Here is a 24,279-nt window from a genome sequence, read left to right on the forward strand (position 1 = left end):
CCATTGGCAGGGACACCACATGACTGGCCTAAGATCAGCCTCTAGGAGCGGCTTCTTCCTGCTCCACCCTCTGGGCTGCTCCCTGCTCTCCTGGCCCCGAGTCTCTGCTGGCCAAGAGTCAGGAACAGAGCAGAGACAGAAATGAGCAGCAAGTTCATTATCACAGGCCTCCACGAACAGACCAAAGACCATTAACATAACTAGAGCAACTTTATTAGCAAGCAGACACGTAGGTAAACTTGGTAGTTAACCTCTGTGCCACAGCTATCATCACCCTGACTGACTGAGGAAAAAAACGATGTACCTTATAGTACAGATACGTGGCCGTGTTGGATATCACCATGGTCAGCAACACCACCACCACTCTGATGACGAAAGCTATCAGAGGAGAGGCTGGAACACAAACACAGAAGATGAGGAGACTGATAATCATCAAATAAGATTAAGCTGTTAACTGAAATATATGTATATATAACGGACAATATGTAACTTGCATCCATGTCCAGTCAAAAGTGCTGCTAATTTGTGAACTGTGGAGAGAGGCAGCCACCTAATACTGACATACACATGAGAACTATGTGGTCACCTACTGCCAGATCACCACAGGTATCAAATGACTCAGTGACATATGGAGGACCAAACCTGTCAAAATTTAAAAATAAATACATAAATAAATAAATGACTCAACAAATGCCCAATAAATAAATGAATGAATAAATATGCACAAAAATAAATAAATGAATGAATAAATGAATGTAGTAATGTGTAAATAAATACATTACATTTGATATACATGTATAAAAGTATATATTTATTTATTTTTTGATTCATTATTTCTTGCATTTATTTCAATATTCATTTATTGATTCATTTATTTATTTATGTATTTATTTCCACATTCTTTTCCACATTTATTTATTCTTTGTTTGCTCGCTCCTTATATGCTAATTAGGGGGGCGTAGTTTTCATATCCAGGCATTAGTAGCCAAGCCCAGGCATGGTAGATTAAGTCAGTCCTACCCGACCAGAGTTAAGATCCTTGCCTAACCAAGGCCCTGTACTATGAAACAGGATTACGGGGTTAGCGTGATAACTTCAGGTTCAAGCCTGGTTTATCCGTACTACGAAGGTGGTTAACTTTTTTTGCTATATGCTATTTGCTATATGCTATTTATGCTATTTGCTATATCGCCGTGGTAACCTTTATGCTGCCGAGCTTACCTGCTCCGGTGCAGGTAAATTCCAGATTATGGAAGAAAACGTATGAAGCACTGCCCGCTGACCGATCAATTCACTTGGAAAAAGGCATATGGACGTTAAGATTCTATATAGAACTTCAGTGTGCGAATTAAACAATAATCTGCTGTGCGCGAACAGCGAGAGGTTCTTAAGAAGACTTTTTACAAACCGACAAAACCCTCTTTGGCTTTCCCCGATATCATGAAAAATTGCAGAATGACAGCTGCTTGTGCTTGAGCCATATTTTGCCTTGTGCATTAACAGTCGTAGACTGTAAGCTATGCACTGGCTTGCGTTTTATTAGTCTACCTGCAGTTTCGTGTAGGCTGTGGTGATGCTGAGAACCATTTTTTATCCAATTGTCAAGTCTTTCATGTTGATTTATTAGACTACTAGCACAGTACGTAAAGCCGACGGGACACATTGGTCGTAGTTTGGTAAATTTGCGACGGTACCAACAGCGGACCTAGCTGACACCTAGCTGACACTTGCCTATACAGTCGCAAAATAACCAAAATAACCGACCTCAGGGAGACTGTACGGCAACGTAGCCGTCACTGTGGCTGAAATCCGTAACTACGATGTAATTAAATGACGTGACAATGCTGTTACATTACTTTATTACTAATGTACTTTATTGGAAATGTACATTTGTCACAGTGGTCAGAATATTTGTAAATTACTTAGGTTTTAAAATACATTCATACAGTTACAGAATTTTAATAATGAGGAGCAATCCTGCATGTTTGTTTTGTGTGTAATTTCTAATTTACAGTTAATATTAACACTAAAGATTTGCAGTGTAGGCCTAATAAAAATAATGATAAAAAAAATATGCCTACGAATAAAGTCCTAATTTTGCAACCTAAATGTATATTGGAACATTTTGACAGAATTAGATTATTGAATAGAGAATAGAGAATATTATTTTAAAAAGACAAGGGCAGGAGTTCTGGGGAGCCTACCTACGCCCTATGCCTATAGCGGCATATCTCAATAAAGATGTCCTCTTCCCTCTCTCTCCTCTCTCGGAGGAGGAGGCGGAGCAGGAGGAATATAAAAATAAATAAAAACTGATTTTAATAATAAAAACTGATTCTGATTCTAATTGTAAGCTACAGATGTGGGAAGTTAGAAATGTCACATGCTGCAGCATTTTACCTCGCGGTATTTGGCAGGGAAATCCCGTTGGAAATCTCGTGGGATTTCAGACGGGTGTTATTTCGTTTTAGTGATGCACCACCGCCAGGTGGCGTCTTTGAGTAGATTTGGCAGGCTGGGCTCAGAGTTTTTCTCCTATAGTCTACGAATGAAGCATCATTAAGTTTCACATTCTTTAATTTAAATGCTCTGTTGTAAAGCACTTTGAGCTGAATTTATCTGTATGAAAGGTGCTATACAAATAACTTTTAATTGTTATTATTATCTTGTTCTCAAACACATGTTTTCTCCATCTGGATGTAATTTAATTATTACGAACACCTATATCTAGGCCTACAGTAGCCTATCTATCTCGGTAACTGACGTCGGGTCAAGACGTGGTGGCTGTTTGGTCAAATAAATATATTTGTTAGTAAAGATATGGTGAACGTGGGGGTTTTGCGTTTTGTTTCTGGAACGCATTCAACTGGTAGGCTACTCGTAAACCCCGGAAGTAAATTTGAAGACGGGGCACCAGCTAATGTAGCCAAGTCTGAGCGCAGTAGGCTATATGGCTTCAGCACGATACAAAGAAAAAATAAGCTTGATCGACTTGTGGATCCATATAAAATTGACATAGTCGCCATGAGTAAAGATCACTCATTGCCAATCATATCCGGGCATTAACTATCTTGTGCATAGATAGCGGCAGGTTTGACAGTGTGCGTTCACATGCACAATATACACAATATTTTGTTATTTGAGTGATCTTGAATATATATATATTCAAGATCATTCAAATAAGAAAATATCGTGTATGTTTTTAGTTATTTATACCGGCCGCCAGCTGTGAGAGGCTATAGCAGAGGATATGTGTGAAGTGTATTTGAGCTGCCGCCTCAACCGTGCGTAAGAGCAGAGCGCATCAACTCGTGTATAGCTACAACTAGTAGCCCATAGCCATTAAAACGGCTTATTGTTTTATTCATATATCAACTAGATAATTCGATAATAATGAGTAGCCTAGTAGGCTTAAATGAATTCAATAGGGACAAATAAGCCTTAAGTTGTAGCCTAGGCTACAGTACAATCACAAGACGCATAGGCCTAGCCTATCGTAAAAAGCGTTGCGTTCTCATAGGCCTATATTGACTTAGATAATTATTAATTATGCTCAGGCCATAATGTCCGTTGAAAATAATTCCCTCCAAGCAGAATTTGAATTGTATTAAAATAGGCTAAAATTAAATTTCCACATATTCTGATTCCTTCTAGGTCTATATAAAAAAAAAAACATTTTTTTAATGTGTAGCCTAGGCTATAGGCTTCTGCGATGAACAAAACAGCCACAATGTAGCCTGCTTAGCGAGCAGTCTACCATAAGTAGTGTAGGCTATAGCCTTACCATAATGTAATATATCTAGACTACATGCATTGTGGTATTTCTTTATATAGCCCAGCCTGCAATTGTTTCTCAATAAACAGTTATGTCATCCTCTGAGTCCGAGTAGGCTAATAGACCGGCAGCTCTAAATGCCTTCCCAATCAATGAGACATGGTTGTAAAAATGATGTTTTATTGATGAAAAGGGTAAAACTGAAAAACATGGAGAGTCATTGCATTGATCGATGCAGTCCGTTCTAATAGGCATCAAAAGATAAAGTAGGCCCATTTAAAATGACCAATTACATCTTCAAATCCCTTCTAATCTTGGCCTTTGATAGGGTTTTTTCCCGCAATACTGCCATTTATATCCGAACATTAACTATCTTGTGCATACAGAGCACAAACAATGAAACGAATAGATTTCCTCCCTGTCAGCCTACTTTTATTCTTTAGGTTTTACAGAATCGGCCTACAATGTCCACACATGCATGCGCCATCTGACTAGCTCGTCACTCGCCAGCGAACCTGGACTAGACTATTGTAACCCCCCCCAAATTCTTTTATATTCAAATAAACTGGATGAACCGGTTTCCTAGCCCTGGATCGTGGGGAGGGGGGTAGCCTGCGTTAGCGGGTGCTTGCCATGACCGGCCATTGAATTCGCTAGTTTGATTGATAGATGGATGGATTTAACCTCCAAAGTAGATTGTGCAAGTATTGTATAGGCCCATGTGTAAGAGATGAATGGCTGTAACCATGAACTCAGCCAGAGGTAGGCCCTACTGTAGATTATCAGCATTATCACCAGTCTCAATTTATGTCTCAATTTATGTGTTGCCATTCATTTAAACCACCATCTCATCTAGACTACTTCTGTTGCTGCATTTTTACATTCATGCTTTCATGATTTTAGAGCGCAATAAACATTTTCCAGGATTCCAATAAGTCCATCCATTCATCCAACTTTGTGCTGAGCGCAGCGCAGGCTGGTAGCCTACTGTCAAGGCTCACGACTGATGCACTCCCTTAACACGTCTCCCAACTTCCCAGACCATCAAGAGAATTTCAATATGAAAGACCTTGGGATTCCAGGAGTCAAGGCCGTTTCAGACGGGGAGCGACATTCCGCCTGCGTTCTCGCTCGGATCAGCGGGGGACGCACGCGTCCTGCGCGCAGCGGGGAAAGCTGACTACAATTCAGCTCTTGTCGCGGGCGGGCGTGTGCAGCCTAGTTCCATATGAGAACACTCCTCGGTCCAATTCCGTATAGTAGATCCGCCTGTGTACTTTCAACGAATGTATTATTAGACATAATATCATAATAATATATATAGCCTTCAACGACCTCCTGAGCTGCCTGCCTGCTGGTCTCAGGGCTAAAGAGACCGCGCGTTCCTCACCCTAACTATTGGCATGCTATCAATGAAAGAAAATACATTGTAAATAAACATGGTTTTAGGCTATTGTTTTTATGTAGGCCTATAGGTTAAGCTATTTGTGTTCATAAGATAACGTCATTGTAAACGAAAGTAGCCTATAGCCTATAATCCAATTGACTGGAACCAGGGGGTTTGACAAAAGTTAAGAGGCAATTCAATTTGTCTTGACTGCATTCAAGATGTATCTTTCACATTAAAACTACATACAAAGCTGGAAATGCTAAGAAAATTGCATATGTTTGCAAACTAAAACAAGTGAACACAATTTTACAATCGAAAAATGCTTATGAGGCCATTATTTTACTTATATGGGGCAAAAGTGGTTTCTCTTCCTGCTTCTGCCTAAGCCCTCCACAATACCACAACACAACGGTGTCATGTTTTACCGAAGGAGAAGTGAAGAAGACGGTAGCTAGCAGTAGCTAAAGCAGTAGCTAATGTTAAGATCATTCCTCTAGCTGCTTTGCTGCTAATGCGAGTTTGTCTCCGTTCCTGCCCGAGAAACAGAAGTTGAACTAATAGCATCAAAATCAAAATAGCTACAGGAATCATCGTTGTAAAGTTAGCTATCTGTTTTTTAGCCACCGACAGCTACCGTTAATATTATGGAAGCTGCTGTCGTGAGCTAACTTGCTATCACGGTCTTATCGTGCAGCTTCACAGGCTGCTATTAGCAGACAGCACTAAAGTTGACAAAATCACACTTGCACATCATTAGAATTCCAACCATTTATATGGGATTTATCATTCAACTAAACATGGAACCTGAATACTACCTGATATTTCAACCTGCTGCCATCAGTGATCGGCGTGTCTGCTTGTTTGAGTCATGAATATTTTACGCAGTTACATTCCATGTGTCCCAAAACTGTTAAATCATTCCCCATGTAGTTCACTATGAGTCGCACTCAATACATCCTTGGTAATAGGGAATAGGGAGTGAGTGAACCATTTCAAACACATCTTTGGTCATCTCCGTTAGCCATCTTACTCGTCCTGATGCCATGTTCCATATGAGAACACTCAGTCAGCCTAATGTATTAAACTTCTACTTGTCCCGACAGTTAACAGATATAGACCCGGCGACAGTTACAGAGATAGAAACTATAAATAGATAGGCTTTGTTCGTAATAATTAAATTACAACCAGACAGAGAACAAGGAGTTTGAGAACGGTAGGCTCATCTAATGTGCGAGATGAGCTACAGCAATGGGTCAATGAGTGGTATTACTGCGCCCCTATGGGCAGGCGAGCGGTGGTGCGGAATGCCGTAAAGCGCCTGTTAGAATACCGCGGGTCAAGTTACATTCTTATGTTCCCACATCTGTATAGTGTTGCTATTAAGATATCCATGTTAGCATATAGGAGTACTGTTACTATAGTTACTGTTAGCACTTCACACTTCCACTGTGTCATTAGGGGCTGGGCAGCCTCAGCTGCTGGCCCCTCTTCCCAGAGCAACCGACGTATTTTCAACCGAAGGTTTCGCGTCACCCTGATTCAACCAGGTGTTATGCGGAATTCTGTGACCATCAGTGACCAGATCCGGTGGTCACTGATTTCCGCATGTTAATACACCGACATCTGTGATCACCGGTCACAAAATCCGATGGTCACACATTTCGGTCCGTTAATACACAGAATACAAAGTGTTAATACACTTTGAAGCTTCAAAGCACCGCCACCACCACAGAAGAAGACTACCTCGGAAAAATAATTTCACTCGGACAGAACGCGTCTAAATCAGTTATTTAATGGTAGCGCCAAAACCCAGCATTTGTTAAAAATAGACCCTTTTGCTTAGGTAAGTGAAGTTTCATGTTTATCTGACACTTGTAAATATGAGCGCCTCTCATAGCCTCCCGTTCCTAGGAACAAAGTAAGTAGGCTACATTTTAATTGAATTGTGATAGCACCAATGCCTGACAATCAATGACGTTATACGATATGACGATGAAATAGGCTACTTTTTCCCCGTAGGCTTAGAGCCTACTTCTCCACCTCGAGCTTCACTTTTTACACTTTAATAGACTGTTTTATCTCTAGTTCCTCTTGAGACTTCACATTGTCTACTCCAACCTGAAACTATTAAAAACTATAGCCTATTTGCTTTGCTTTATTTAAGCGTCTACTGCCAGTCTAGGGTTTGCAGCTGTAAGATATATTGATATAGGCTACAATTGCTTTACATGCCACAAGAATAGGCATAGCCCAATGACGGAACTTGGTTATGCGTATTGTTTGCCTTGTCCATGGCCATGTCCGAATACCCATATACTAAGGTATGCGATTGGTCATTTCGAGCAAATACCTCCCCTTTTACCGTGAACGCGCTCATAGCTAGATTGGACCAGCTGGGTCGACTTAACGAGTTGATAGCCACCATTGTAGTACCGTTTATCCGTGATTGCGGTTGTCCGGTTTACTCAAGCGAGCTAGCGAAAAGTCATCCTGGATATGTTGAACGAGCTTTGTAGTACGGGGCCCTGGCCAGGGTAAATTCACAATAACCTGTCTGTGTAAGGTGTATGACACCAGCAAAGCAGGGAGAGAACTGAATATTAGGTTACTGGATATTAGGCTACTGGATGACCAAAAATCTTTGTGACTGTAAAACTCGGTCTCTAAGGAGTCACCTCTCTACATGTCTAACCAATACTGCCTTTGTAGCAGACGTTGTTTTGAGGTACCGAGCAGCCAAAATATCATCCCCAGATCTTAGGGAATTATTTTTTGGTCTAGCAGTAAATGTTTGGTTACCTTCATGTAGAAGGTTGGTCATGTTTTGGGAACATTCCATGAATATCCCCCAATATAGCAAAAAAGGACAAAGGATAGGACAGTGATCCGCAATAAATATGTATTGTTTATTGTCTCATAGTTGCATTAAAACATGGAGACACTTAGGATAATATTTGTATTACACATTCAAAATGGATGCTGAAGGACCTATATTCATGTCAAAAACATCCAATACAAGTACAGCACACATACGGTAAACCTATTACTCTATAACCTGTGACAGTGCTATACTGTTATACATGCAAGGAGTACACTACGAAGGCATAGCACTCCCTGTTGCAGAACTTGGCCCGGCATATCTGGGTGTCTGTCATACACTTGTTATGGGGATTCTGGAAAGGAAGAGAGTGAGAGAGTCAGGGTGTTTATGTGTGATCTAGAGGAGGCAGGAGCCTGTAGACATTAAGTGTGTTTATCATCAATGAGACAGCATTCTAAGAAAGAGACTGTCCAGGCTGCAGTACAAGGAGACACCTTAGATTGTACATGTGTGTGCATGTTAATATAAGAGTGTCAGCAGGACTGGGGTTGTTGATGATATGGTTACGAGTTTTACCTCAATACACAAATGTAATTCTCCCGCATGCACAAACACAGAGGACACTGATGCAATGCGATACAATGGGATCAAATGTATCATGACCGAATGTCTGTAGTTCAGGTTCGCTATTTTGGCGATGCTCATTAACTAGCAAGCTACTGTAGTCTAATATTAACCATTAAAGCCAAAATGGCAAGCTAGTTATATAACTTACCTAAAAACGTATCTAGCTAGCTAGCTAATGTTAGCTAGCTAGCTAACGCTACTAGCTGGCTAGCGTAAGCTAACGTTAACAAACGTAGCTAGGTAGTGCTAGCTAAAACGGTCAGACACCTGTTAAATTGTTTTCTGCTGAAAATGCAGGCTATTTTAAATAATTGATTTCATAGCGTTATAATGTATAACCTCACCTTAACGTTACCATCAGTTCGGAAGATTGGCAAACTCTTCGACAGCTTCAAGTTGCGTTGTAGTTGCTATGCAACCGATCCACGGCAGGCATACACAGTCGAACTATGCACTCTGATACTGATTAACCAATGGGAGTAAGGGATCACCATGATGGACAGCACCCTAATTAGCATATAAGGAGCGAGCAAACAAAGAATAAATAAATGTGGAAATAAATGTGGAAAAGAATGTGGAAATAAATACATAAATAAATAAATGAATGAATAAATAAATGAATATGGAAATAAATGCAAGAAATAATGAATCAAACAATAAATAAATATATAATTTTATACATTTATATCAAAGTTAATGTATTTATTTACACATTACTGCATGCATTTATTCATTCATTTATTTATTTTTGTGCATATTTATTCATTCATTTATTTATTGGTCATTTGTTGAGTCATTTATTTATTTATGTATTTATTTTTAATTTTGACAAGTTTGGTCCTCCATAGTGACAGTTAGATTTGTTCAAGACCAACCCCGAACAGTTTACAAAAGAGTGTCATGGCAAACCTGTGGATTAAGTGTAAAAGGTACAGATTGCGTTTTTAAAATCCTCACTTACCTGCAACAGTGACAGAGAGGAGCTCACTCTCAGAAGTGAAGTTATGAGAGAAAATGTAGACCTCATAAACACAACTGTAGTTTCCTTGGTGGGCGTAGTCTGCAGCAGGAAAGAGGAAGTTGGCAGAGTGATTGACAGCTGGGTGGGCGTGTCTCAGGGTTGTGTTGGATCCGGTGAAGGTGAGGTGGAAGGAGCCTCCTGGGTACTGTGGCTGGGTGGAGCAGGTGATGTCGAAGCTGTGGTCCTTGTACACCAGCCCCTGCTGCTGGCCCTCAGAGACCCCTCCCATGGAGGAAGACAGGGAGATAATAGGCTGGAATAGGAGATCTGCAAAGACAAAGAAGAGGGGAGAGAAAACAACCTCTCTGATTCAGCTGTGATGATGATATCTGCTGTTCTCCTTCCTCAAAGGGCAGCATGGGGTACTTTAGTGACTGAGACACCAGGATACAATAGCATCACGTGATCATAATATTATTAATATATCTGAGCAGATCACTGTCAGGACCCCATTAGTACTAGTCTCTTTAAAGGACAATGCTCGTTTTTGACAACCTGGACCTTATTTACGGCATATTATAAGACGTTTGACTCACCGAGATAACTTTGGTGTAATTCGGAGGCCTGTAGAAGAAATTTAAAATCCAGCGCGAGCCAAGTCCCCACTTGCTCCAGCACGCATGCGCACCGCGCGCACCGGCTATTCTCCGTTACGTCTGTAGGCTACACTCGCGGCTCACATTCTCTACTCTACGATCGGCTTGATGGTGCCTGGAATATTGTGTGCAATATGCCTGAATATTTCTCAGATTTTGAGGATATAGAAGATGACTTAGAATATGATGGACGCCGATCGTAGCATAGAGAATGTGAGCCGCAAGTGTAGCCTACAGACGGAGAATAGCCAGTTTGCGCGCTGTGCGCATGCGTGCTGGAGCAAGTGGGGAAGCTATTTCGTTCTTCTAAAGTTTCTAAAGATCATATTACAGAGGCATGTGAAAAACCACAAGCCCCCGCTCTATGCAAGCACAACTAGCGATTTATAAAGACAGATTGATGAAAACAACCGTTTCGCGGCAGAAAATAGATTTTTTAGAAGCTGCATTCTCAGTGCCCCGTCCGCCGCCATTACATGGATATACTTGGCTCGCGCTGGATTTTAAATTCTACAGGCCTCCGAACTACACCAAAGTTATCTCGGTGAGTCAAACGTCTTATAGTCTAGCAGGAGGGGCCCTCAGATTTTGAGGTACCCCTACCCGAGTTAGAACAAAACACAACCATGCTTTTTCATATCCCCTATGTGTCCCATTAATGAGATGGATGGTTCTGGAACTTTAGTTTTGTGGGAAATAAGTTTTTTGGGCTATTCTTTAGACCTACCCTAATATCTGAAAAAGAGTCAAATTAGGCCTTGTCTGGATAGGAGTGAGGTGACAAAAAAGCCCATAATTTCATAATGCTCACTCAAATTTGCATCAACTTTGCTGTGGTTTGACCCAAGTAACTGTCCAACAACACCAAATAGTTAAAATGTAATTTTCCCAAAGAAATACTAGAATATAGTCCTGCGAACATGACTGTAGGCGGAAATTGTTAGTCTAGCAGGAGGGGCCCTCAGATTTTGAGGTACTGTACCCCTACCCAAGTTAGAACAACACAACAATGTTTTTTTTTATCTTCAGGGTTTCCCATTCAAGAAATGCATTGTTGTGGAACTTTATTTTTGTGGGATATTAGTGAAATCAACTGATGAACTGATGCACCCCACAGAGCCAATAAAGATCTTTCTGATGGGTGCAAGGGTTACATTGCACAGTCTAGTTTTCCAAAGGAAGCTCTGATCCACTTAAAGTTTTAAAGTAGTCAGGTACCTTGTGCACATGGATTACCTGAATTTATGTTGATATTTTGTTTTAATTATGTACTGTCGACCTTTAAACACAGTGACGAATAGGCGGAAAGCATATACAGTAAATTATTTTTCATGGTGAAATAACACAAAACTTTTTTATTTGAACAAAATCAAAAGGTTTTGGAAGTCAATATCCTTTTCATTTAGCCTACCATAAGCTAGCCCTTCCTGAAACAGGTATATTCATTGTTTAGTGTTAATTTGGGATATGCAATCCATATCACCCTCTGAAGTCAATATAGCACCACATTCCATTCAGGCATTACATTCCATCCAGCAGTGTGCCTCCTTGTTTTTTAAATTTGAACTGCCATTTTTAAACTGCCACATCCAGAGGATTGTCATAATGGTATGTGGCAGAAAAAAAAAGAAAAAGAAAGAAGAAGCTACCAGTCTAATGACAGAACAGACAGGTAACACAAATGTCTAAATTTGATTCATTCATTTTTATATATTCTTAAATTGAGTATTGAAATTGAAATGTTTTGTGTTGAAATAATAATAATAATTTTAGCTAGCTTAGCCAGCTTACTATACCTTTAGCTAGCTAGCATACCATTGTACAATGCTAATTGCAGATACAAAGCTAACTCTTGACCGTGTGTGTGTGTGTGTGTGTGTCTGTGTGGCAAATATGTTAACTGTGTTTTCCGTATTCACCAGCTGATCAGAGTCCAGCTGTGTACTTATGGCACCAACAGATTATTACTAACAGTTTAGTTCATTATAATATTATAAATAAAAAAAATTATTAAAGCGCATTGTGTTGCCTCTGGGTATGAAATGCGCTATACAAATAAAGCTTTGATTGATTGATTGAATATGCCGTAAATAAGGTCCAGGTTGTCAAAAAAGAGCATTCTCCTTTACCCTCCCTCAGAGCCAGCACATTTAGATTTTAACAACCATGCAGTACGCCGTTCATATGAGCTCTATCAGTAAGTTGACAACTGTGTATCTGTCTAATAATATCAAAGAATACAATAATATAAAGAATGTAGCCGTTTCATACAATGTGAATCCCTTCAACAGATAACATCAGCATGCAGCAGAAATCTAAAATACAACAGATAACTGAGATAGAGAAAACTGAGATAGAGAAGCCTGTAATATTGTAAAAGTGTAAATGAGTAGTCTATTGTTAAGCTCTCACAGCTACTGTGACAGGTGCAGATTAGGAAATGTGTGACTGTCGTGATCATTAGTGGAATAATGACATGATGTGTGTATTACCTGAGCAGATCACCTCCAGGACATCAGTAGAACTACCCTCCCTATCCACTCTTCCACACTCCCTCAGTGCAGACTCAGACCCAGCACAGTGAGATATAAACCGCCATACAGGACCGCGTTCATCACCACTATCCCTTCTTGTTGAAAGAGCAGAGCCACAGCCCAGCTGTCTACATACTACAGCTGCAACACCCAGGGTCCAGTCAGACACACTGCTGTCCAGACGTCTCCACTCTCCCTGGTGGTTCAGCTCCACTCTACCAGCACAGCGGCTGCCTCCTCCCACCAACCTCACATCATCAGGCTCTGGAGAAAGACAGAAAACAGTCAGGCCCTCTGACTCTATGTATCCTAACAAAACACAGCAGCGTTTCCGCTGGTAAGGTTTTGCCGTGGCGCACCGCCACGGCAAGATCCTTGCCGCCACACCGAACATTTGATACAAAAAACAATAATACAAATTAGGCTATACGTCTTAAATTAAAAATCTTAAACTTTTTAAATATTTCTGCCTAAATGCGCTTTCAAAACCACTGTCGCGCCCACATTAGGACTATTTATTTTCAATAAGACTAATGGTGCATTCGTTTGTGGTCGGAGGTGGCAAGTCGCAAGTGGCAAAATACCTACCTCCGACCTGTGTGCATTCGAGCTATATACCATTATATCACAGTTACCTAGTTATATCTATATACCATTATATCACAGTTACCTAGTTATATCTATATACCATTATATCACAGTTACCTAGTTATATCTAGTGCATTCGAGCAACTGGGGGCTGAGAAACCGAATTTGCGACGAGGAAGTGCGAGTTCATGCAGTGTTTTATTTAATCATTCCTAGTAGCAAGTCGCAATTTGCCACCTCCCAGTTATAAACGAACGAACCATAAGAGCCTATAGGCTGCGCACTCTGTGCCGCTCCATGCTGCTCCTTTCTGAGGTGATCGAAAGATTTGGCGCGTGAAGGGATTTTTTCTTCAGTGAGCGGCATGAGGTTATAACTAAAGATAGGTAGGCTATTGACACTCAAATATTACCATAGTGTTAACCAGTGTTTGAATTGGGCGAAACACTGGTGCTGGCCTACTCCTCAAAATGCCTAGCCTACTGTCTAAAATACATTTATGTTAGTAATCTAAGTGCCGTTATAGCTACAGTTAGACGTGCCGACAGCTCCTGCCCATCTCAAGCACGTTGGTAAAGCCTTTGGTTTTATAATTCCCTGATGACAACTAGCGGATCCTGTATAACCTAATATATCAATACAATTTTCCAGATTGGCATACGACAATTTTTGAAGAGGAAGAGAGAGGAGAATGATGAGACCAGTCAGGTAGGCTAGGTTATTGCCGGCTAGCCATGATTCACATCAGGGGGATTCAGGAACAAGGCAAGCTACCTCCCTACTAACACAGTACGTAAAACTGACGGGACACATTGGTGGTATTGTGGTAACTTTGCGACGGTACCAGCAGCGGACCTAGCTGACACCTAGCTGACACTTGCCTTTTCAGTCACAAAATAAACAAAATAACCGTCCTCAAGGACACTGTAAGGGAACGTAGCCGCCACTGCTGCTTAAATCCGTAACTACGATGTAATTAAATAACGTGACAATGTGGTTACATCACAGTCCCAATCTGACTTTATTGGAAATGTGTCACAGTGGGTCAGAACATTTGTAAATTACTTAGGTTTTAAAATACATTTTGAAGTCATACAGTTACAGAATTGTAATAATGAGGAGAAATCCTGCATGTCTGTTTTGTGTGTAATTTCTCATTTACAGTTAATATTAACACTAAAGATTTGCAGTCTAGGCCTAATAAAAATAATGATAAAAAATATGCCTATGAATAAAGTCCTAATTTTGCAACCTAAATGTGAGCAATGAACGCTGAGCAGTGAACGTAAAACAAAGAATGCAAGGCATTGGGCTACTTTCTTAGGTGACACAATTGAAGAACTAGACAAACAAGTTACACACTCTGGTACAGTAGGTGGCTGTATGCACATTAAAGTTGTTTGCGATCCGCCACTAAACCCAGCGAAGAAGAAGAAAACGACGACGGGTTGTACTTCCGTTCGAAACAGAAACGATTGAGAAAGACCAACACGCTGTCTTTGTCCCCGCGACAACACAGATCCTGTAAGTATCTCAATTTCAATGTATACATAGCTAGCTATGTATTTTGGTATCGTCCCAGATAAAACACCAACGTTATGTGCAAGCTACCCTTTTGTAATGATTATCTATATGCAGATGCTCTCTTTCCAATGTTAGCTAACTAGCTAGCCAGCTAACGTGATTAGCCTTTTTCTGTACATCATGGCTAGCTAAGTAGCCTACGTAAAATTACTCTGTCGCAATTATTGTTATAACTTTCGCTTTTGTGTAATTGTAGCTTAAATTATAGTGTTGGCTTGGCAACGTGAGAATATTTCAGTTGTGTACACTATAACTTTTATGAAGTGTTGTCGTGGGCCATTGTTTCCTAATTACGGGCAATGGTGGAGTCTTCTCGAGTCTAGCAGGCTCGCGCGAGCTCCTGCACGTTCGTACTGTTTCATCGCTTGGAATAAAATGCGATAATTAGCTTACTCATTGATTTCGCATTAACCCACGACACCGTTAGTATGTGTTTGTTTTTAGGCATTCACTTTTCCGAAGTTAACGTTAACAGAATACTAGAAGCCCCAACAACGGAGCTAGGCTAGCTAGCAGGATTTGTTATAGCAGCCATCTTGGCTTTTTTGGTTACAGCAGCCATCTTGGTGGTTTTGGTATGTGATTTCATGTTACTCTTAACTGTTGAAATGGTTGCTCATGCTGTCAAACGGGTAAAGCATTGTGTACTACGTTTTCACTCACATACAAATCCAAATTTTGCATAATAGGTACTCATGATGTGGACTACTAATATAGTGTCTTGCAAAATCTATTTAATTACTGAGTGTGAAGGGTGGTAGACATGTTGCCCTGTTCCTCTAAACGTGTCAGAAATCACGTGGTCCTGTGGAGTGTGCATGTCAGCCAACAAGAGGGTCACCCACCCACTCTCTCTTTCTCTCCCTCTCTCCCCTCCCATGCTCTCAGTTGCCAACCTCCCAGTTCTTGTTTATACTGAGCAAGAAGCAGGTGAGCGGGACAGGAAGAGGCGCTTAGACGGGGACAGGCGTGGCCAGGGGCAGTCCTGGGACAGCACCACAGGCTCTGTGAGTCTTGTTCAGTTGAATGCCCTCATGAGTATTAACAGAAGAGCACCATATACATATGCACACATACACTCTAACATGTCGCTCTCTCCTCAGCTCAGCCCAATGGTCTCTGATGGTTCTGTCTGGCCAGCCCTTAGGTGGAGAAACACCTGATCATCAATATAGGCAGGCACACGTAAGTACAAATTCACATACGTTTCCATAGAAGGGATAAACAAATGGGAATATTGATATTGAGTTAATGTTAGCGGTAGACATGTGAGATTCATAAGACGCATCACTGACGCCAGTGACGCCACAATATCAGGGAAATTGAGCAATTGCTTCCCTGTAGTGCAAACTTGCAAGATTCGCTCAGTTATTAACCCTTCTTGCCTTTTTTGTTGTTGGTTTTCTCTCTCCTCCTTCCTCTCTGTGCAGTTCTCCTGTGTGCTGAGCCGCTATCCCATGTATTGCCACTGCTGACAGGGTAGAGCTCAGCCCCATGCAGAAGTGAGTGATGAGGAGAGGGAAGATCATTTTCCCGTTTTTTTCCCCTCCAGTTTTAGGAACCGTCTCAAGAATGTGTTCCCCACATTTATGCCTTTAAATCAGGGTTGGAGTATTCCAGGTGTGTGGCCATGGCCATGAACACCAGTAGAGGAGGGAACCAAGTGTCTCATTCTCTCTCCACAGTTGTGTGGTTGTAACCCCCCCTAGCTACATATTCATTCAATCTTTATTTAACCTTGTGAATCAATTGAGAGTAAGCTCTCATTTACAATGACGTATAATCACTCTATGTTTGAACTTGTACTACAGGTGAGATAATCCTTTTTAATGGTCTCTCTCATTTGCTCTCCTAGCTGTGATGTTAGAGTTGTGCAAGACTTGGGTGTTCTCCTGCTCTGAGTGCCCATTCTCCTATACCTCCCAGATCTACCTCCACAAGCACATCAAGAGGAGCCATGACAACCTCTGTCTCTGCTGAGGAACACACAGAGCATTATGAAGTAGCCAGTGCCTTGGCGAAGGTGTTTGAGCAGCAGTCATCAATGGATTAACTCCCAAGACACAAGGAAGAGACAGCGCAACACGCGCTATGACTCCAGTGACGAAGGTAATATAATAAAGTGCATTCAACAGTCCCAAAAGAGTACTACTTGAGTTGACTAATCTGAGCTAATTTACCTCTACTATATGTTCCAGTGCCCAGGCAGCCGGTCGGCAGAACTCAGACCAGACCAGCTATGCCAGGTGCCAGAGCCGGAAGGCCTGCTCTGCCAGTTATCAATGCAGGTATCCATGCATGTTTGTGTTGGTGAAATGTCTATGCCTATTTGCACACTTACAGTTAACTCAGGACTTTCTGAAGACTCATGTACTCAGTTCACTAATTCGCTCATCTCACATCTCACTACTCGGCAGTAGATGTTCATCGCCCGGGTCCTTTGAGCCAAGGCGCTGTGAGCCCAGGCCCTTCAGCCCTTCAGACGTCCAGGCACGAGCAGCATGCATCAGCGATTAGCACCCCGGCCAGACCAGGTCAGGGTCTGACATGTCTCATGTCGAGTTGATTCTTCCCCTTATGCCAGAATCACTACGCCGCCAGCACCATAGTTTCCTGCTCATCCCTTTATCCTCTGGTTTTCAGGTAGTTCTCTGATGCCATCGCCTGTGAGACCAACAGCTCCAGCAGTGTTGCCATCAAGCTCTGCAGATGCTGGTATGCTGAATTTTGTGAACTACTTCATGCTGTATGTAGGGACATACTTTGAGTTGAATATCCATTATGGGACCGTACAATTACTTATAGCCACATCTGTGTTTAATATCCAGACTTCCAGAGGATGATGTGTCAGCAGTTCTCCAGCGTCATGCAGAGTCTGAGGGAGATGACACAGACAATGATGAGGCTGGAGCAGAGGCTGGAGCAGAGACTGTCCGGCGAGTCTGCAGACAGCTATCGGGGAGCAGTACTGGATGACCTGCACCCTGCTAAAACGGAGGAGGAGCTGCTGGTCTTGGAGGAGCAGCTGAAGGACAAGGATCATCAAAGGAAGATGGTGAGTAACTTCAGGGCAGAACTTTGTTCCTTATTTTTGCAGGGAAGTGTTAAGGAAATGTCAAAGTAAATGATTGTCTTTATGTTTTGCAGACACGATATCTGAGTTCCATTGGCGGCAAAGATCTGCCAGATGTAGTCCGGCGGGTGCTGTGGAAGAGGGGGAAGAAGCCTCTGAAGAATATGACCCTCTACAATGTCATATTACGTAAGGGATTGTTCATATTTTCGCAAAATAATACATTGTCTTTGCTTCATGCAATGTGCATTGAAACCATTCCCTTTTTGGTTAAAAGGTGCAGTTATGGCCTGTAAGCCAAGCACCACTGTGACGGAGGTGTCTGCCCAGCTGCAGGAGATGCTGAAACATGCCCCTGCTCGATGCAAAAAGGTATGTGATGTCAGGCAGTTAATTTTCTCGTATCCAGTGACATGGCACGCTTCCAATGAACGTATGCGACTTGCTTTTACAGCCATTTCATTATGTCCTTAGGCATCTGCTCCAGCCCAGCCCCTGACCGCAGCTCCAGCCCTGACCACAGTGGAGTATTCAGATGAGGATGACCTCTTCTGCCCAGACCCTCGATTCAGATGTGGGTGACCTCCAGCCCAGCCCGTCTCCCTAAACCTGCCTTTCCAGCCTGCCAGGATGGATGCCTTTTTTGTAAAAAAGTTTTTGTAAATTGTAACTTTTTTTTTTGTGGGATACAACGGTCTGTTCCCGGTCTGCCTGCCACAGAATGCGCACTTTGGTAAATTTTTGTTTTTAGAACTTTTGCAGATAATGGGTTGCTAGCCAGAGCTTGTACATACTTTTTTTTGCTTTTCTGGCTATGCGTTATGTGACAGACCGTAAACCTCATCCTTGTAAATATGTATACTTTTAATTTGTAATGTACTTTGTGTAATAAAATGTTCTAAACTGTTAATGGTGTTCAGTCTTATATTGGTTTGTAGCATAATGCTTGCTGCTATATCCCCATATAGCATTAATTCGTTTTTGTACTGGTAAATGCTAAATATAGCCAGTGGTACTGCAAATGCTAAATATAGCCAGTGGTCAGGGTTTAGTAAGTAAGTGACCATATTTGCACCGTGCGAAAAAGACGTGCAGACCAAGTCATATAAATACCTGTAAATCTAGTGTCAGCAAAGTGAGTTTATTACGGAAGTTCCTGCCCACGTTTTTTGCACGCGGCCGCAACCATATTTGCACCGTGCGAAAAAGACGTGCAGACCAAGTCATATAAATACCTGTAAATCTAGTGTCAGCCAAGTGAGTTTATAACGGAAGTTCCTGCCCACGTGATCACGTGCGTTCTTTGCACGCGGCCGCAACTTCTGAATGACGTGTCGTTCTAACGTAGCGGCTACTAATCGGCAGATCTCGCGTTTCCGTAAATGGCCGCGTAATTTCCGCAAGTGGCGCAGATGAATCGTCACCTATAGCGGCCGTATGTAGAACGTTTGCGCAACCTGCGTGTGTTAGTAGGGCTGTAGGCTAACAGTTTTGCCCGCTGCAGGGACCAGTAAACTGTTCGGGCAAGAGGAATGCTTCATGCAGGTGTCTGATAGGACAAGTAAAAAAATAAATATGATACATTTGCCTTGTGTTGCTAGCGTTAAGAAACGTTATCTGAAAATACAGTTTGAGCCGAAGCGGAGCTGCTCCATTTGAGCTACGCGCTGCTGTCTGTCCGTCAGTCAGCCCTTCAAGCGAGCATTGTCAAGGAGACATACACCACAAGCGCGAGGGTGCGTTCAAATTCAGGGAACATAGCGAACTTTAGCGAACTTTTTCCCGTTAGCTTTGTGTTCGCCGCAAACGTTTTCTAACAGAAGCTAACAGTCTGGAGAGGTAGTTCGCCAGTAACAGAACGAGGATCAGAATGGACCCAGGCTTACTGGAGATGTGCTCCCATGGGGATTGTTGCGTTTATGCGAACTATTTGGAACGTTCATTGAAAGCCGTTCAAATGTGACCGTTTGGAGAAAACATGTTTGCGGCGAACGTTCGCCTCTGTTATCTGAATTTGAACGCAGCCCAGGTTTTGCAACTTTCGTGCGAGTCAGGTGCAGCGCTGCCTGATGGATTGTGCGACCGTCTTTTTGGCTGGCTGAACTAACACTAGCTTGCGTTAATGTTCCTCCAGCCACCTAAAATGTGACAATCAAAATAACAGAAAAAGCAACAAATTATTTAGGCATGTTTAAAGACTAGCTTAATTTTTTATTTATTTATCTACAGCTGTTGTTATAATGGTAACCTACAATACATTAGTTTAAAATATGTCTATAAACCATATGATTTAATAAGTGCTTGTGTGGGTTTACTGTTTTATCCCGTCCAGTTACATGTAATTAATTACATTTTAAGCTCTATGACTTTACCAGCCTTACGAGATAAGTTAGGCCATCTTTATAGACCTACTCTTCAGTTATTTTATTTTTTTTAAGGCAGAGGCAGGAATTGTGGTAGGAGAGGACAGGACTGTGGCACAGGCACAGAGTGGAGGCACAGGTGAGAGAGAAGAGGAGAGAGAGGTTGTTGAGAGGAGAAGGAAGGGGACAGGAGAGAGGAACAAGGGAGGAAGAAGGGTGGTCTCAGATCCCCCGCTTTTTCCGTTTTGAAATCAGACTTTTTTTCTCACACCACCACACCAAGAGATCAGTTCCACAGGAAACACTGAAACTAAGCCATACTCCTCCTCATTACGTCACTCCAGGTGAGAATCAGGTTGACAGACAAAATTATTCTTACAGTACCTGAGCAGGTGAGTCCAACAGCATTGCCAGGTGAGCAGGTGTTTCTAGCTGAGCCTGTGGTGTCACAGTCCAGGAGACGGGACTCGTTGCCTTCACACCGGAACTCTTTATCCCAGATTGAACCTTTCTCTTCTCCATAGAGCGCCCCCTGGAGGACTGAAGGAGCCCCACAGCCAAGCTCCCGACAGACCACCTCTGCATCCTGCCGGTCAAAGTCAGCTTCACACACTGAGGCCCACGACTGATCAGACCTCACCTCCACTCTGCCAGAGCACAGACCAGCTCCATTCACAAGCCTCACAGACTCTGAAGGAAGAGAGACAGATGGTCAGTATGAACATTATAGTTATTAATAATAAAATATTTCAGCAAATTAAGAACCATGAAGATATCCAATAATGTTTAAAATAATAGATACCTGATATACAGAAGTCTTTAATACTGTAACAGTGTCACCGAGTAGTCGTTAAGTGACAGGTGCAGACTAGGAAATGTGTGATTGTCAAGATCATCAGCTGAATATAATGACATGATGTGTGTATTACCTGAGCAGTTCACCTCCAGGACAACAGTAGAACTTAAACCCCCATCCACTGTTCCACACTCCCTCAGTGCAGACTCAGACCCAGCACACCGAGATCTAAACAGCCATACAGGACGGGGTTCATCTCCACTATCCCATCTTGTTGAAAGAGCAGGGCCACAGCCCAGCTGTCTACACACTACAGCTGCAACACCCAGGGTCCAGCCAGACCCACTGCTATCCAGACGTCTCCACTCTCCCTGGTGGTTCAGCTCCACTCTACCAGCACAGCGGCTGCCTCCTCCCACCAACCTCACATCATCAGGCTCTGGAGAAAGACAGGAGACAGTCAGGCCCTCTGACTCTATGTATCCTAACAAAACACAGCCATACTCTTTCTCATTATGTCACTCTAGGTGAGAATCAGGTTGAGAGACAAACTGATTCTTACAGTACCTGAGCAGGTGAGTCCAACAGCATTGCCAGGTGAGCAGGTGTTTCTAGCTGAGCCTGTGGTGTCACAGTCCAGGAGACGGGACTCGTTGCCTTCACACCGGAATTCTTTAGCCCAGATTGAACCTTTCTCTTCTCCATAGAGCGCCCCCTGGAGGACTGAAGGAGCCCCACAGCCAAGCTCCCGACAGACCACCTCTGCATCCTGCCGGTCAAAGTCAGCTTCACACACTGAGGCCCACGACTGATCAGACCTCACCTCCACTCTGCCAGAGCACAGACCAGCTCCATTCACAAGCCTCACAGACTCTGAAGGAAGAGAGACAGATGGTCAGTATGAACATTATAGTTATTAATAACAAAATATTTCAGCAAATTAAGAACCGTGAAGATGAGATCTGCTGTTCTCCTCCCTCACAGGGCAGCATGGGGTACTTTAGTGACTGAGACACCAGGATACAATAGCATCACATGATCATAATATTATTAATATATCTGAGCAGATCACTGTCAGGACCCCATTAGTACTAGTCTCTTTACACCCTGGTCTACACTCCCTCAGAACCAGCACATTTAGATTTTAACAACCATGCAGTACGCTGTTCATATGAGCTCTATCAGCAAAATGACAAGTGTGTATCCGTCTAATAACGTCAAAGAATACAATAATATAAAGAATGTAGCCGTTTCATACAATGTGAATCCCTTCAACAGATAACATCAGCATGCAGCAGAAATCTAAAATACAACAGTTACCTGAGATAGAGAAGCCTGTAATATTTTAAAAGTGTAACTATGTAGTCTATTGTAAAGCTCTCACAGCTACTGTGACAGGTGCAGATTAGGAAATGTGTGACTGTCAAGATCATTAGTGGAATAATTACGTGATGTGTGTATTACCTGAGCAGATCACCTCCAGGACATCAGTAGAACTAGACCCCAAATCCACTCTTCCACACTCCCTCAGTGCAGACTCAGACCCAGCACAGCGAGATCTAAACAGCCATACAGGACAGCGTTCATCTCCACTATCCCTTCTTGTTGAAAGAGCAGGGCCACAGCCCAGCTGTCTACAAACTACAGCTGCAACACCCAGGGTCCAGCCAGACACACTGCTGTACGGACGTCTCCACTCTCCCTGGTGGTTCACCTCCACTCTACCAGCACAGCGGCTGCCTCCTCCCACCAACCTCACATCATCAAGCTCTGGTGAAAGACAGAAAACAGTCAGGCCCTCTGACTCTATGTATCCTAACAAAACACAGCCATACTCTTTCTCATTACTCTTTCTCATTACGTCACTCCAGGTGAGAATCAGGTTGACAGACAAAATGATTCTTACAGTACCTGAGCAGGTGAGTCCAACAGCATTGCCAGGTGAGCAGGTGTTTCTAGCTGAGCCTGTGGTGTCACAGTCCAGGAGACGGGACTCCTTGCCTTCACACCGGAACTCTTTAGCCCAGATTGAACCCTTCTCTTCTCCATAGAGCGCCCCCTGGAGGACTGAAGGAGCCCCACAGCCAAGCTCCCGACAGACCACCTCTGCATCCTGCCGGTCAAAGTCAACTTCACACACTGAGGCCCACGACTGATCAGACCTCACCTCCACTCTGCCAGAGCACAGACCAGCTCCATTCACAAGCCTCACAGACTCTGAAGGAAGAGAGACAGATGGTCAGTATGAACATTATAGTTATTAATAACAAAATATTTCAGCAAATTAAGAACCATGAAGATATCCAATAATGTTTAAAATAATAGATACCTGATATACAGAAGTCTTTAATACTGTAACAGTGTCACCGAGTAGTCGTTAAGTGACAGGTGCAGACTAGGAAATGTGTGACTGTCAAGATCATCAGCTGAATATAATGACATGATGTGTGTATTACCTGAGCAGTTCACCTCCAGGACAACAGTAGAACTAAAACCCCCATCCACTGTTCCACACTCCCTCAGTGCAGACTCAGACCCAGCACACCGAGATCTAAACAGCCATACAAGACGGGGTTCATCTCCACTATCCCATCTTGTTGAAACAGCAGAGCCACAGCCCAGCTGTCTACACACTACAGCTGCAACACCCAGGTTCCAGCCAGACCCACTGCTATCCAGACGTCTCCACTCTCCCTGGTGGTTCAGCTCCACTCTACCAGCACAGCGGCTGCCTCCTCCCACCAACCTCACATCATCAGGCTCTGGAGAAAGACAGGAGACAGTCAGGCCCTGTCCAGAAACAAACACTAACCTCTTCATGCCAGAAACACACACACACACAAACACACACACACACACTTCACATGCTTTTATTATTATAAACCGGCAGTAGTGCTTTTAACAGTCTGTTGGATGTTATGGCTGCAGATTCACATTCTACCAACCTGGAGGCTGAGACATGACTTCATCCTGGAGACCTGAGGAGGCGAGACGAACAGGGAAGAGATGAGCATCAGCAAGACCAGGAGAAAGGGGGCGGAGTCTCGCCATCACACCACTATCCACGCCACGAGGGGGCGGAGTCTCGCCATCACGCCACTATCCACCCCA

The 24,279-nt window shown here is 42.8% G+C and overlaps 1 protein-coding gene across 1 annotated transcript; it reads right to left on the reverse strand.

Annotated features, from left to right (window-relative positions):
- Positions 1–41: 41 nt before the first annotated feature.
- On the reverse strand, positions 42–23,988 carry LOC311327780 (CD5 antigen-like; the record flags this gene model as incomplete). Its single annotated transcript, XM_084460884.1, has 9 exons — positions 42–104; positions 305–393; positions 9,575–9,901; positions 12,723–13,028; positions 20,757–21,062; positions 21,736–21,998; positions 22,923–22,938; positions 23,080–23,342; positions 23,981–23,988. The coding sequence occupies 9 exons, from the start codon at positions 23,986–23,988 to the stop codon at positions 42–44; spliced, it is 1,641 nt and encodes a 546-aa protein (XP_084317010.1).
- Positions 23,989–24,279: the final 291 nt, after the last annotated feature.

Source organism: Borostomias antarcticus (assembly GCF_949987555.1).
Source record: "Borostomias antarcticus genome assembly, chromosome: 34".
In the NCBI taxonomy this organism is placed as follows: domain Eukaryota; kingdom Metazoa; phylum Chordata; class Actinopteri; order Stomiiformes; family Stomiidae; genus Borostomias; species Borostomias antarcticus.